This window comes from Lissotriton vulgaris, chromosome 2_1 (genome assembly GCF_964263255.1).
Source record: "Lissotriton vulgaris chromosome 2_1, aLisVul1.2, whole genome shotgun sequence".
Lineage (NCBI taxonomy): Eukaryota > Metazoa > Chordata > Amphibia > Caudata > Salamandridae > Lissotriton > Lissotriton vulgaris.
In genome coordinates, this window is record NC_141687.1 from 2,010,687,104 (window position 1) to 2,010,703,130 (window position 16,027).

Genomic DNA, 16,027 nt, shown 5'->3' on the forward strand with positions numbered 1-16,027 from the left:
GTCAAAAACCAGCTAAACACCAGGCAAAAAGTTTGGGGGTAACCATAGTCAGATATCCACCTTCCTACATGGAGGGTCATACTCATGCTTGGGTGGAAAGCATACTGCATATTGTAAGCTCTCATGCCTTATTTAAAACTGGGGGATGAGTTTCAAAGACTGTGGGCCAGATGCATCAAGCATCCATTTTGCGATTCCTTATTAGCGAAAAATAAGGAATCGCTAATAAGGAATAGCAAAATGGAATGCATCAAGCAATCACTACAAAAATAGCGATTCCTTAGAATTCCTTAATTGCGACTCGCAAATTGCGAGTCGCAATTAATGAATACCTCCCCATTCATTCCTATGGGCCTAGAGGCCCATAGGAATGAATGGGAAGACTATCTCAATTAGCGATTCGCAAATTGAGATTGCGAGTTCAAGGGTGCAGGGGTGTCCAAAGGACACCCTGTTGCACCCCTGAATTTGATCTGTGCACATATGTTGCGCACACACATGCCCTTAGGGCACGTGTGTGAGCAACATGAAACTTTGAAAAATGCACAAAAGTGCATTTTTTAAGGTTTTTGCAAATTACCATGAAGTTGTACTTCGTGGTAATTTGCGTGCCCTATTAGCGAATTCGCTATTGTTGAAACTTTTATGCATTGCATTTAAGGAATCTCAATTAGAGATTCCTTAAATGCAAACAATCGCAATTAAGCGTACTCTCTATTTGCGATTTTTGCATTTGGGATGATGCATCCCAAATGCAAAAATACCGGTCGCAAAGGGGCAGATTCTGAGAATCTGCCCCTTTGCGACCGGTTTTTAGCTTGATGCATCTGGCCCTGTATATCTTAGTAAAATGCTTCCTGCATGTTTGGAAGCTCACATACCTTAGTAGTTAAAAAAGAGGTTGAATTCCCACTCTGTAATCAATTAGAGGGTATTCTTCACCAAATCACTTCCTTATGCTTGGCTCCTCTGGGTATGGTTCAAAAATGATTTCATTTTCCACACAGATTCCTTAGTGGGAGTAGATAATGGGTATAATCAATGCTTTATCTATTTCTATTTTTTTTCTTGATTGTTTTGTTATTTAATTACCTGGTTGGGCCCACGAAACTCGGTGGCTCCCTTGACCTCGAACAGTCCACAGAATATAAGAAAGTTGAAGGTAATTAAATAACAGAACAAAACAATCAAGAAAAAAATAGAAATAGATAAAACATTGATTAGAAATAAGTTAGTTTGAATGGTTGATTTTAGTTGTTAATTACCAAACGGATGGCATTTCCACAATCCCCTTTCCAAGCCGAGTTGAGTAATCTTGTATACAGTGTGATTTTACAAGTCTCAAGTTGTACTGCCATGACTTTTACCGGAAATATTGGGGACATCGAGTATTACTGTAGTACTGTATAACATATTTTTAATGGGTTTAGATTGGAGTGTGCCCCCCAATGCTTCACTAAATAGTATTATGAAATTAGTCATGTACAATTCTGGTAGCCTATATTTTCTTTTGCCTATATAATAAATGCCAATAAAAATATGTTTGACATAATTAAATGAATTTAGGTAGAATTTAATTGAGGACTGTTATTGTTACAGGTAAGTAATGTTTCCTTACACTTCCAAACTATCCTAGCCAAATTCACTATCTTTAGGTTATAGTTAGGACTCCTGGTTTCATGGTATTTATTTTCTTTACATTTCTGTCTGTATTTATTCATATTTATATTGTTTGCTTATTTTGTAATTATTCATATTTATTTTTTGTTTCATGAAAAAGTGAAGCTGATACCAGCCTATTTCCACATGTAGTAAACCGAGAAAGGTCCACTTGTACTTGAACACCACACAGGTTTCAATGATATGAACACCCATACATAATAAATAATAGCTTTGTATGAAAACATAAACATTTTAGTATCAAACGTGTGCGCATCTGAAGCTGTTTAAGCCTCATTCCTAAACGTTATATAGTTTTTAGCTCTCTTATTTGGCAGCCATAGCTGACAACATTTATAATTACCCGAAAAAACATAATTTCTGTTTTTATCCACATTGAAAAATAAATACAGAATGGAAAATAGATTGTTCTCTGATTGTATTTATCTTTAGAAATGAGTAGAAACGGAAAACAGGGAGCCTTAGTTATAATGTGTAAGATAACTATGATAAAATGGCACTGTAGAGAGTTTGTAGACATGATCCAATAGGACGGTGTAGCAGGTGGGTGAAGGTGTAGTGTAGCTTTTTTTATGAGAGTGTGAGGGTGCTCTAAATAAAGCATGTGAAGGACGCAGTAGGTCTTACTGGTGAGTTGGTACTGGTATGGGTGAAATTTTCAGTGCTACTTCTTTATTTCCTACACAGTCCTCCCAGTCAATAGTGGCTCATCATTATAGTCAAACTGTAATCCAAAGGTCTGAAAACATCGGTAAAGTTTTGCATATTAAGGGCCATATGTATCAAAATCCTCTTTTGTGATTCTCAATAGCGATTTTTTGCGAATGGCTATTTGAGAATCGTAAAACGCTAAGTATGTAGGATTTGCAATGAATGTTGCGAATCCTACATATTCCTTAAATGCGAATCTCAAATTGCGATTTTCAAATAAGGAATACCTCTCCATTAATTCCTATGGACGTAGAGGCCCATAGGAATGAATGGGAAGACTTTCTCAATTTGCAATTAGCAATTAGAGAATCGCAAATTGAGAATACAATTTCAAGGGTGCAAGGGTGTCAAAAGGACACCCTGTTACACCCCTGAAATAAGCATGGGTGCACATGTGGCGCACATACATGCCCTAACGGCATGTATGTGCTTCACATGCACTTTGAAAAATGCAAAAAAGTGTATTTTTCAAAGAAATCGCAAATTACCACCAACTTGAAGTTGGTGGTAATTTGCGATTCCTGAAAGCCAAATTGCACTTTTATGCTGCTTCTTACATTGCATTTAAGGAATCACAAAATGTGTGATTCCTTAAATGCAATCGCAAAATAAGGAGTCGCAAATTTTGAGGTTCCTTAATTTGCACGCAGATTTGCCTTTATACATAACATTTAGCAAAATTGCAATCGCAAACGCCAAAATCCTGCGAATGTCATCGTTTGCAATCGCAATTTTGCTTGATACATATGGCCTTTACTCTTTTCTTCACACTCTTATTAACCCTTTCCATGCGGCCGCGATTCCCCTGGTGTGCTGTAAACAACACGAACAGAGGCGGGCCGTGACGAACCCCAGCCGTCATCAGCACACGAGCACCGTAGTGCATGACGGCTGGGGTTCGTCATCAGCATGGAAGGGGTTAAGATGCCTGGAATAATAACATATAAATGTCAATAAGATCTTGTATAACTAATGAAAGTACTAGTGAAATCTACCCAAAACGGATCTACAGCTTATACTATACCTATTATTAATTTTCATTGATGTGAACAATAGGATAGTAAGCACACTAGACGTGCACTGTTCTGTATTCATTCCGTTTGACTTAGCACAATATATGCCATTAATATTTGAGCATCATATAACGTTACATATAATCATCTATAATATATAAATAATGCAACGTACTCTATTAACACTAGCAACATAATAAAGAACTACAGAAACCAGTAATAAAAACTATTTTGAAAAGTAAATACTAACATTTACATTAATGGTAGCAATCCTAACAAGTTTTCTTTATTTTTTCCAGACTTAACCAACCACTACAACGTATGATGGAAATCCACATGAAGATTCTATGTTTGAATGTCTGTTGCATTTGGATTTGATAGAACTCCAAGCATATTCATTGTTGGCATCAACAAAGTCTGTCTCAGTGTACTTTTTTTTACATTAATCTCTGTTTTATTTACCTAGCTGACGAAGTGCCCTGTCAGTGAAATCAGCTTTTATTTCAAATTGTCTGGTTGCATACATCTTGATTTTCAGTGAAAGTGAGCTATGGCCTTCTATAACTTCAAAAAGATGAATCTGACATTTAATTCACCTTCAACAATTATCTTCCTCTTTCTAGTTACATGTTTAAGTATGTTAATATTTATGAATGAAGCAATCTAATATGATAGACCTAGATATAACATATCCTTAATGTATTTTACAATATTACCCCTTATGTATTGTACACCATTAATAGGCTGGTCAGTGATTTGTTGGGATGATAACATGAACATTTTTTTCAATACCTTAATAAATATGTTCTAAGAGTTACATAATGTATACTGTATGAGAATAGCAGGTGTCATGCCGCCTTTACAAAAACATTTAATGTAGTTGGTACATATTAAGCAGGTTATGCATACAGTTTGAAGTATATTTTCATTGTACTGACGTTTATTATCCTGAACCAGTGGCTGTTGTTCCAGCAAAGAGTGAGATACATAAGGAAAAATACACTTGCTTTTCAGAGTTGTAGAAAACATGTTTGAAACAGTAGACAAGCATGTTAGCTTTGGCATATTTCTATTTTTTGCCTTATTAAGGGAGATATTGGTTGAGTAACACAAATCTAAACTACTTTATCATAGGTTTTATATAGAAGAAACTCAACGTGATTCTGAAATATAATGTTAAACATTAATAACAATCAGAATTTTTCTTTTATTCATTGGTTTTCTTATAGGAATACATTTAGTCTTTTAAGTGAGCATTCCAAATAATTATTTTAGGTTCCTAGATGTTGTTAATCTTAGATCATTTTATTTATGTATGCCAGATTTTATTGTGAATTTGTATATGTAGTCTTTCATTTGTTTTATTGGTATGCTTGTATTTGAAACATTTTGCAATGTAAAGGTTTGTAGTTGAAAAATTTACAATGCACAGCAATATTGTTTTTAAAGAATAATGTTGAAATCTGTAACAGAATAAAGGTTTAAGATTGCAAGCAAATAGACTAATCATGATGCTTGCGTAGTGGTTTAAAACTTCACCTAAACTGTTTAAGTGCCCTATTTACAAATGCTTAAAAGAAAGAAACATAATCACTATTAACAATGGTCTTCCATAGTGTGATTTTCATTAATTTTTATTTCCAGAAGCCATCAGTAAACAGACACCTCCCAAAAGCCAACACTTTTCTTATTGTGGCAAGTAGAATGTAAACCTAACTTGCATAAACACATGGAAATTTTAAAAACCTTTTATTAGAAAACAGGAAAGTGGGATATAAGGTTACATGGGCAGTAGGCTCATTAAAGAGGAATGGGAGATTGTCCTTTAGGAAGTAATCAGCACCAAAACCCATAATGAAGTATTGTCAGTTAGGCTCAGTTCATCTTTTCTCTGTGTGTAGTAAGGGTCCTAGACTGTCGCTTAGCCCTTTCAGCTTTAATACCTGTATTCATCACTCACATGTTGAAACCGTTTTTGTGAAGTCATGGTGCATTTTTTCTGTTTTGTGTAAGCAAATACATTACCACTCCTGAACAATTCATTGACACCATTCTTTCTCTCATTGACCAATGTCCCTCCTACTGTGGCAAAAGGCAATGGAACAACAAGCACATCTTATGCCTTGTTTGTGTTCCTGGCAGTCACACAGTAAGGAGATGTCATTTAGGAGACTTAAAGGCAGATAGGGCACTTGCCTGTCTAAATATCTTGGCATTTATGCAGAACCATACAGAAGAAAGTGCTGAACACACTAACTGATCTTTGATCTGAAGCCAGGATATGGACAAAGGGAGCTATGCCTTCAGCTCTGATTTTGTTAGGACCTACTCTAACTCTGGGAAACCTGAGGACATAGGCACCAGTCACACGATTTTCAGCACTACTATTCTACCTCAATTGTTTTGACATAGAGAGGCTCACCAATAACTTACTTGACACATTTTACTTAATTGATTTTTCTGTCCACTTAAGGGACTTCAAAGATGACAATTCTGATTGGCGGTCTTAGTTGATATTGAGGCTACATGCTACAAGACTTGACTACAAGACTTGACAGTGAAGCACTGCATCCTTCAGATGGGCCTTAAAACATACATAATCCTTTCCTGCAGTTGTCAAATGCTGAGTAACATTAATAGCAATCTAACCAATCACCCCTTCCCAGCCCCGAGAGCCAACATTCTAGAGGCTGCGATAAGCAGAAAGCTGAAGGTCAGCCTAACCTAGAACTACATCTTGATCAAACAGAGGTCCATCAACCCGGAAATAGATTCCATTGCAGAAGAGCGGGTATAGCTGCAAAAAGCTTTTAATAGGGTTCCGGCTACGAGCCCAATTTCTAGCTGATACTCTGACATCTCCAGTCTACTCCTTTATTGACTTCCCTGATCAATGATACCACCTCCGTTAGTGTAATTTTGAGCAGATTTGAAGCAAAGCGCAATATGGTGCATCCTTTAATCTTCGAAACAGTGCAACCCCACACCCCATGTTAAATTTTGTTTGTTGTTCAAGGCTTTTAGTGCCCCTTAAAGAGATTGCTTAGCTCTTGCCTCTATTAAATCCAATGGACCTAAGCAAGAGTGACATAAGGGGCAAAGAGCCCTTTAGAGCAACCCTCCACCAGAGTTGTCACTGTTCTGCACCACCTGTTTAAAATAATAGATGATTTCAATAGGGACTAAGAGTGGTGTAACCTCGAACACCACTTTGAAGTGGGCAAGCCCTATATCTTGCTTGGGACTGTATAAACTTATTTACTGAACTATTCACCAAAAGTAAGACCTTTGACTCTGGCAGCAGGATTTTGGCGCCCCTCTCTTCTGATTTGCAGACCTTAAAAATATTGTCTGTCTTACTACAATGCCTGCATCTGGCTCCTAGTGGCTCATTGGCCTTGCAACATCCTGCAGCCAGCTCGTCCCAGAAGCACATTACGAATGTCCAGGCTTACCTTTCCACAACCCTTAGTTACCATACTAAAGGTTCTTGAACAGTGGAGCTGAAGGGGCCTAATGGAATTTAAAGCCTGATTTAGAGTTTGGGGAATGAGTTCTCTGTCGCAAATCCAACGGAGTACCCTGTCTGCTAAAATGACAGTCTGCCCACCTCATGCATGTTTTCCGTTGACAGATCCCCCATTGGCTCCATAACAGAATACTTCTACAGCTGCCTGACGGGAATATACCTTTAATTCCTGCATTCTTTTACCCCGCAGGGAATCACAACTTGGTTGTTACCACGACCGTGTTGTGATTCCACATACCATTACTCAGTAAGTCGGAACCACGACTTGCGGAGGGGGGCGCTGGAAGTTATAATAGTATAATTTACTATTCCAACTCCAGTCTGTGCGGACACTAGGGAAGGTGTTGGATTTTAAATCCAACATCCCCCCCCGCTCCGCAAGTCGTTGTTACGACTTGCGGAGTAATGGTATGCGGAATCACAACGCAGTCGTTGTAACAACCGCGTTGTGATTCCCTGCGGGGTAAAGATTAGTTGTAAACGCTGTTTACCGTCTGACAGAGTGGGAGCCATTGGAGGAAGGATTTCCCAACATCTGCTCTATTTAGTTTGGACAGTGTAAAGGCGTTTTTCTTCCTGCTAAGAAAAACATTGCAGTAAGAGACAAAATGACCCTCGCCACCCTTTATGAGCACTCCCACGGTGGTGGCCATTTAATTTAAAATTTTCAAGAACAAACTCCAGCTTTGGGAGTTTGTTTTATGAAAAACGCAAAAACCTTAAAAAACATCAATGGCCTCCATCATAGTTGACTGTACTACCCATTAAATGTCTCCCCTATTTAGGGATTTCTGAAATGTAGAGAGTTGTCCACAGGGTGGATTGACAACTCTAAATTTGACTGGCAGAGGTCCCTTGGGATGGTGGAGTTTTGTCTGTCACCATCCCAAGAGAAATAACTCCCTCTGACAAACTCTTAATCAGGCCCTTAGTCTTGCTTGCTCAAATGCTGTATGCTGGCATCAGACTTTCATGTCACTTTTTTACTGCTAACAATCTCTTTTATGGTAATACAGGTTTAGTGTTTACTTGAAAACCAGAATGCCAGCCAATGTAGTCGTTCCACATGGGCAAATCATAGGGCCTCAATTAAAAAAACTGTTTTGTATATGCAGCTGGACCACATGCATACATTTATTTGAAAAATCCATGCAGATTACATAGCTTCCACCTTTATGATTCTCTCAGCATTTGTTGCTGAGCATTCTATATAGTGAAAGCTGCTTAGGGCACTTTGAAAAATATTACATTTAGGTTGTTCGTTTTATTTGCTTCATTTATTTTACGATAGTGACTGCGTACATGCCAACCCTCCCGATAGTCTCCCGCCTCCTGATCCCTGCATGCAAAAATGCAATTCCTCGGCGGGCTTCAGACTACAGGGACGGGTCTTGTGTGACTCGAAGTATGCACTGCCAGTAACCTTCTGCATGCGAGTGCACAACATTTTTGTCACAATCTCTCTGCTTGCCATAGCGATTTCTCTGTGCTCCTGAAAGGTAAGGAAAAAACGTATATTTATAGTTCTGATATCCGCTCATGCAGCAACACACTTGCAGGTCCCATACATGCCAATAGACCTGATGCAGGCAGCAAAAGACGTTAATGGGAGAAATACATTCTCCCAGATATTTTTAAAAAGTCTCCCACTTTCCTCTTCCAAAATGTTGGCATGTATGTGACTGTATTTCTCTTCCATTACCAGCTGCTTATTCTGTTATATTGATCTAGTGATGTTTAGTTTCAATTACTCTTCTACAGGCGCTTGTTTGCTTGTTTATTCAGCAAAATAATTCTGGGTGCGCTGGCAGAAGTGTAGGATATAAAGTTTAAAAGCAGATTCAATATAGACATTTGCTTGAATCAGAGCAGGACCATCTGAAAGAAACAGTTTAGTGTTAGATTCTATACCTTAGAATATCCCCAGGCGTCAGACTGGATCCGGAAAGTTTTGCGTAGCAGTACCCTTGCGCGTCGGTAGGTGTGATCTGCAGCTCCGCGTTCATCGTCAGCGTCGTTGGCGCCGGGATGTCGTCGTCGGAGTACTTAGACGCCGCCCTCACGCGCTGACGTCAGTTCTTCTTTTTTCCACGCCAGCAAGCGCAGATCCGGAAAAAGCAGTACTTCTTAGTCACTTTTTGACTAACATTTTCTATCCTTTTTGGGTCCTTTTTCGAGTCAGTAGATTCTCGGTGCCGGTAGGGATGCCCGGGTTCAAGCCTTGTGCTGACTGTAACCGTCTGATGTCAGTTACCGACCCCCACCGTCGGTGCCTGTTTTGCCTTGGGGCCGACCACGACGACAAGTCGTGCCCCGACTGCCGGGCTTTGACGTTAAAAGCTAGGCGGGAGCGGTCTCATAAGCGCCTCGAGCTCCGGCAGTCGGCCTGTGCCATTTACGGTCCAGGTCGAGGAGGAGGTCGAAGGATCGGTCGCGGGGCTACAGTCATCGCAGCTCGGCGAGTCAACACCATTCGTCGGGCTCCAAGTCCTCAGGTAAGAGGCATAAGAAGTCGAAGAGATGACATCGCTCTTCCTACTCCCCCCGACGCTTGCACGATGCGGCCAGGGGTTCGAGCTACACCGCCCATGCGGCTCAGACGGAACCGCTGGCGCCGCTGCCAGCTCCATACCTGCCGGTCCCTGGGCAGAATGCGACACCAGAGGAGATTGATGCCTTCTTAATGGCCATGAGGTCGCTCTCTCCTCCGTCGGGTCCCGCTGTGGCACCTTCGGGCCCGCGGTCCCGGCTGGGAGCCCAAGCGGGCCGGGTGCTCCGGCGCCGTCGGGTGCTTCGGCCCCGGCACCGTCAACGACTTTGTCCTGACTACGCAGGGCCCCACCAGATCCAGGTCGCCGCTGGTTGACCTTACGACGCCTCCGCCGGCGCCGATCCCCAGGGTGTCGCCCCCGACGCCGGACGACGTCATCCCCGGTCCCTCCCTCGGTCCGGATCCGACATCGGGCCGGCGTCACTCTTCGACGCCGAGAAAAGAGCAATTCTTCTATGATCCGGCCCCATCCTTTGCACCTGACTATCAGGACATGGGAGACGAGGAGGATTGGGAGGGGTCTGAGGACCTTCTGGCACGAGAGTGCCAGTCGTATCAGGACTGGGCAGTGGATCTAGGGAAGGCCAGTGGTTTGGGCACTTCGACCAACACTGGCTTTATCTCCCCTCCTACCGTGGCTACGGAGGAGGGGGCTGCTTACAGCGTGGTGCTGACAAGGGCAGCCAAGACTTTGGGTCTTGAGCTCCCCGTCGTGGACGTGAGGACTAACCTCCTCACCGAAGTCCTTAAACCGCAGGCAAGCTCTTCGGAGCCTCTACTGCCATTTAATGAGGCCCTTACTGACGTTTTGTTGGGCACTTGGTCCAGGCCCGCTACAGGTCCCCCTGTAGATCGAAACGTGGCCAGGCGCCACCGCCCGGCCCCTGGCGACCCTATCATCCTATCCACCCACCCCACCCTGTGAGCTTGGTTATCCAGGCCTCTAACTCCCAGACCGTATTCCCGACTGCTCCACCTGATTGGGAATCCAAAAGGTATGAGCAGTTCGGTAAGAAGCTGTTCTCCTCACTTACTTTGGGGTTGCGGTCGGTCAACACTGCTTGCCTTTTGGGCCGTTATACCCACTCTCTGTGGGACACGGTCGCGGACGTGCTGCCAGCTTACCTGGAGGAGGCCCGGGTCAAACTCGCTCAAGCCCTTGCAGGAGGGCGGGATGCAGCACAGTACTCTATCCGATGTGGGCTGGATACCACAGACTCGCTGGGCAGGGTGATTTCCACAACGGTGGCGGTTCGCCGCCACGCCTGGCTATGGTCTGCCAACTTTTCGGCAGATGTCCAGAATTCCCTCATGGACCTGCCGTTTGATGGTCGTCGCCTCTTTGGCGACAAGGCAGACAGTACGCTTGAGTGTTTCAAGGGCTCCCGGGCTACGGCCAAGTCCTTGGGCCTGTCTGGCCAGCGCCAGCAAACTTCTGCCTTTCGCTCCTTTTGTGGACAAGGAAGGGGCGCCCTCTCACGTCCTTCCAGCCACCGGCCGCAGACTAACATCCAGCGTGGCTGCGGACGTGATAACTGCTGTGGTGGTGCCAGGGGACAGCGGCGAGGCCAGTCCACATCCACCCCCGCAGCATCCGCCTCAAAGCCTTGTCCGAGCTTTCAGGCCCATTCGACGCCAGTGGGGGGCAGGGTTCGCCATCACCTCCTCCATTGGCGCTCCATCACATCGGACAGGTGGGTGCTGCAAATCGTCCGAAGGGGCTACTCCCTCCTCTTTGAGGCGAACCCTCCAGCCATGCCACCGCAGTACCACCACGTGTCGGGGGATCACTTGAAACTTCTGCAAGAGGAAGTTACGGCCCTCTTGGCCAAGGGCGCCATCAAGCGCATTCCTGGGCCAGAAGTAGGGTGTGGTTGTTACTCCCACTACTTTCTGGTTCCCAAGAAGGGCAAAGGAGGCCTACGCCCTGTCTTGGACCTGCAGAACGTCAATGGCTTGCTCCAGAAGGAGAAGTTCAAGATGCTGACTTTGGCTCAGGCCCTAGACCCAGAAGACTGGATGGTAGCGTTGGACTTGCAGGACGCATATTTTCACATCCCCGTCCTGCCGCCCCACCGACGTTACCTGAGGTTCACGATAGGCCACGAGCGCTTCCAGTTTACTGTGCTCCCCTTCGGCCTTACCAGCTTCCCTCGGGTGTTTATGAAAGTGATGACGGTGGTCGCAGCTCATCTGCGCAGATTAGGGGTGTCAGTCTTCCCCTATCTCGAAGACTGGTTGTTGAACTCGGGCTTGTCCCAGACAGTCATCAGCCACCTCCAGACTATGGCCGACCTCCTGCACCTACTGGGGTTATCAATCAATGTGCCGAAGTCACACCTGTGTCCCTCTTAGAAGCTCCTCTTCATCGGTGCGGTTCTGGATTCGGGGCAGTTTCCGGTTTATCCTCCCAAACAGCGGGTTCGGAATATTCAGGCTCTGATTCCGATCTTTCAGCCTTTATCCCGAGTTGTAGTGTAGTTCCTAGTTTCCCACTAGGCCCTGCGCATTGGAATAACATAAACAGTAGTATCGACGTAGAAGTGCGGATCTTCCAGGCCTCTACTGACTATGCTAAACTTAATTGGGTTTGTTACCAACTAGCTCAGAGGTCACTGGAAACTTTCTTGACTGAATAGGAAGTGATCAGCTTCCCTGGCACAGACAAGAAGGGATTCAGTTTTCCAACAACCGTGCAACATGACAACTTTGCTCCTCAGATCAAGAGTCAATCTCTAGAGTCGTGTGAAACAATAGACAGTTATTTTACTCAGTCAGGTTGGTGCAGATTACTTTCACAATATGTAGAGAATAGAGAGACGGGCGTTTGTCAATAAAGGGTTAACATTTATTGAACAGTCTTTCTTCTCGTACAAGAGAAATGTATTGCCACAATTGCAAGACTTGTTATGATAAAAAGTAAGTACAGTAAGATAAGTATTGCGAAATAATACTGTAAAAGCATTGATATGGTTTCTTAGCCATACAATGGTTTAAAAGTAATAAAACATATATACATTCATATATACATTAGGCTAAAATACTCAACTGATGCTTCTAACTACCCCTACCCCAGTGTACCTGACCTAAGCCTAATACTTGGGAGGGGAGTAAGTAAGTAGCTTTAGTTTAAGTTGGTTTTGCCAAGGTTTGCTTCAAGAATTCTCACTAAGGGTTTAGTCAACACCATACCTCTGAATAGAATGATGGAGGTCTGGTATCTCCTTCAGGGAAACTCGGTATCCCAGTCACCCGCAAGGGTAGACCAGAAACGCTGGAGCTGGATTTCTCGGCAGGAGAAAGGCAGCGTCTCTCTTCAGCGCGTGGAGGAGGAGAAGGAGGGGGGACAGCGTCCGCGGGCAGCTGGCATCTGCTGGGCTCTTCGCAGGGGATGGCTGTTCAGCTCCTAGTTTCACCACACTATCGTTCGCCAGTTAGCAGCGATAGCAGTAGCGATAGCAGCTATGATATCTTCAGCATAACAGCAGCTTCAGGCGACGGGCAACAGGGTGCTAGCTTCAGCGAACCACAGCTAACAACGGTAGCAGCAACACAGCATTTGCTTAAGGCAACGTTGGTAATATTTATACCTGAAAGGTGCCATGTTTGACGTAAGTTTGCTGGACATAAGATGTCAATTAAAGATGTCACTAGGAAGTGATCGCTATCAGTTGCTCATTAGAGTTCCATTACTAATCAAAACACAGCAAGCGGGGATTTCCAGGTTTGCTGAGTTTTTATCTTGTTGAAGAACTCGGAGTGTTAATCTAGGAATCTCCGATAGTGACTTCTGCTCTGTCATTGCACTAATTGGTTGCAAAGGAAGTGGCAGAGAAAACTATTCTGGAATGTGGCTCTGTTCGTGTGAGGCCAGAGATGACTTTCTGAATATTGTACTTGAACGGTTATGCCAATATAGGGAATAAATGGATTTATAGCCGAATAGGGGCATAAGGTCACAGTATCGATCAGGATCCTAGATAAACACGCAACACCCACTCCACGGGTTCATGTCCATCAAATTACTAAAACTAGAGCAATAAGATGCATGTGTAACATTGCCCACCCCAAAATACAAAAATGCATTTGAAATAGGCGTATATTGTAATACGTGAAAATTATAGGTACTGTACGTTTTTGAAGCATAGAAATCATTCAAAAATTATAGCATATGAAATCAATGAACGATTATGCAAAAAGAATGACACATGAAATATCTCTGAAACAGAAGAAGGGCGAGATAAATCATCACATATAAATGCATTGCAATAAATGTGCTAGAGGCTGATGTAAGTTTGTTATGTCTCTAGATGTGTTTAGAAATAGAAGTGTGAAGCTTCTGTTCTCTAAGAATAGTTTTTACTTTAAGCAAAGAATTTTTTTTTTTCGTGCCAAAAAAGGGTGAATATTAAAAAGTGTTCAATTCAAAAGAATTAATGCTTGAACGGGGAAATAGAGTTCCAACGCTTTTAGCAGTTTTTGTTCAAAACTGAAGGCCGAATTCAGAGTTCATGGGAACGCTGTATGTCGGAAAGCTTCTCTAAAGTTATTGTTTCTGTTCGGGTGAGAACATCATATCAGACAGGCTCTCAAAGAATTGGTCTACAAAATCAGGTGATAGTTCAACCAAATTTGATAGTGCTGTAACTTGGCAGGTGTGAGAATGATTGCTGTCATCATAGTCGGAATCAGCAATGCTCACAGAAGGTCGTACCTGGGTGATGTTGCTTTTGTCACTTGCTCCACTGTTACCACCTAGTCATAACACAGGAGTCTCAACGAATGCCGTCATCAGGATTGGTAGCCGCTGGGGACAACACAATGCGTGAGCCGTTATCGGACTGAGCAAAGTATCGACCTCCATTGGTACTGCTGATGGAAGTGAAAGACAAATGTCCAACATGCACTCATCTCCGCATAGCATACATCGTAGTAAGATACAGTTCTGCCATATAGGTCTGAATGAAAGGAACCAGGTCATGTTTAGATCTCTCAGCCTGGCCAATCCAAGGACGTTAGTTATCCTGTCCCGGTAGCGCATTGCTAGGATTGTCTCTTCCATTCCCATGGGAGCTATGTCTGAGCTTTGGCTTGCCATAACGAAGCAGGACGGTCAAAAATAAAATCCCTGCTACAAGTCCCAAAAATAAGGGTATGCCGCCAAAAACAGAGTGAACAAAATTACGAACGATTCCCAGAATTGCTTGAAAAGGTGTTAGCAGTACCGTAAAAATCGTCTTAAATATGCCTGGGATGCCTGTGGCACTAGAGTTGGCTAAGCATTTCTACGAAATGCACGGGGCAATTTGTTGATAAAAGTTCATGAACTTCCGTAGCTGTCCTTGCAACTAGGAGATCATACGTCTCTTTTGATGACGTTATGGGCATTGTTGTCTGTAAAAGCACAGACTTCATTTTGCTTAAAGTATCAATTCGTATAGAATAGAGATTCAGACGAGGCCAGATGGGAGTCTCTGTGTCTGCAAGCCCGCTCGGAAACAATGCCTGCATACAACATTTGACCATGGATGTTACTCTTACTAGATAACTTTTCCCTGGAACAAGGCCACAACATCTGTGATCCGTTCTAAGAATGTAACTCCCGTTTGCAAGTTGCATAAAGAAGGGCTCTATCTGAGTTGCAGGTGTGACTAGCTGGTGGCATGAAAGGTTGTTAGAATTACCTTCACAGGCTCCGTGTAAATTAATACCCTGGCACAAAAGTATACCGCTTAGTGAATGTTTACAATTTTCACCACTCAGAAATACATTTTTGTCGCTGTCACTATAGCAAGAATGTGTGTATGGTAATTTCCATTCTGATTTTACATATCCTTTGCCCAATCGTTCATACTGGCCAGTAGGTATGTACTCAAGGCACTTTTTAAATCGGAAAGTTGTTATCGGAATAGTGATGATTCCGTGTATTATCCATTCAATGACAGGACTCTCTGACATTGTCAATGGTAATCTCTCAAGTTTTTCGATGCTCAGGATTGTATAGTCTGCTCCTTTCTGTGCCAAGCTGATTTGTTTATCAGTAAGGTTAAAGATGGAAAATAATGACGTTGTGTTTATTAAACGCCAAGGCACATTGCCTGAACGAAGATTTTGCAGCGTCCAGCCCAATTGTACAATAGAACGTAATTGAGATTGGCCATGTTGTAACATTAGCAAGTCTGTCTATTATGTCAAAGGCAGAAGATACAATATTGTCCAACGAATATATTCTGGAGAACAGAGTCATTAACCCATTGTCCACTACAGAAAGTGATTTTTCCAAATTAATACGATCAATTTCTCGTATTTTTTCTGCTGTATCAATTTGTGTGACTTTCCAAGCCTCGTTGTACGCAGCATAGATACTGGTCGCTATGAAATGCTTTTGACGCTGTTTGTGTGGTCCAAGAATGAAATCGCGCAAATCAGCACCATCTTTTAGTAAAGACAAGTGTTGCTTAATTTCAGCCAGTGTGGATGATGTTAGCCATTCGAGGCTGAGCTTCCCTACACTGTATGTTGTTACTATCCCTGGATGTTGTC

General features: G+C 43.0%; 1 protein-coding gene across 1 annotated transcript in view; it reads left to right on the top strand.

The window, feature by feature from the left end:
- HDGFL3 (HDGF like 3) overlaps nucleotides 1-4,902 on the top strand; it is a 304,397-nt gene extending 299,495 nt beyond the window's left edge. Inside the window, exon 6 of the mRNA XM_086958233.1 lies at nucleotides 3,704-4,902. Coding sequence (XP_086814359.1) covers nucleotides 3,704-3,709 — 6 coding nt within the window. The 3' untranslated portion in view covers nucleotides 3,710-4,902. The remainder of the gene's footprint in view (nucleotides 1-3,703) is intronic.
- The last annotated feature ends 11,125 nt before the right edge of the window (nucleotides 4,903-16,027 follow it).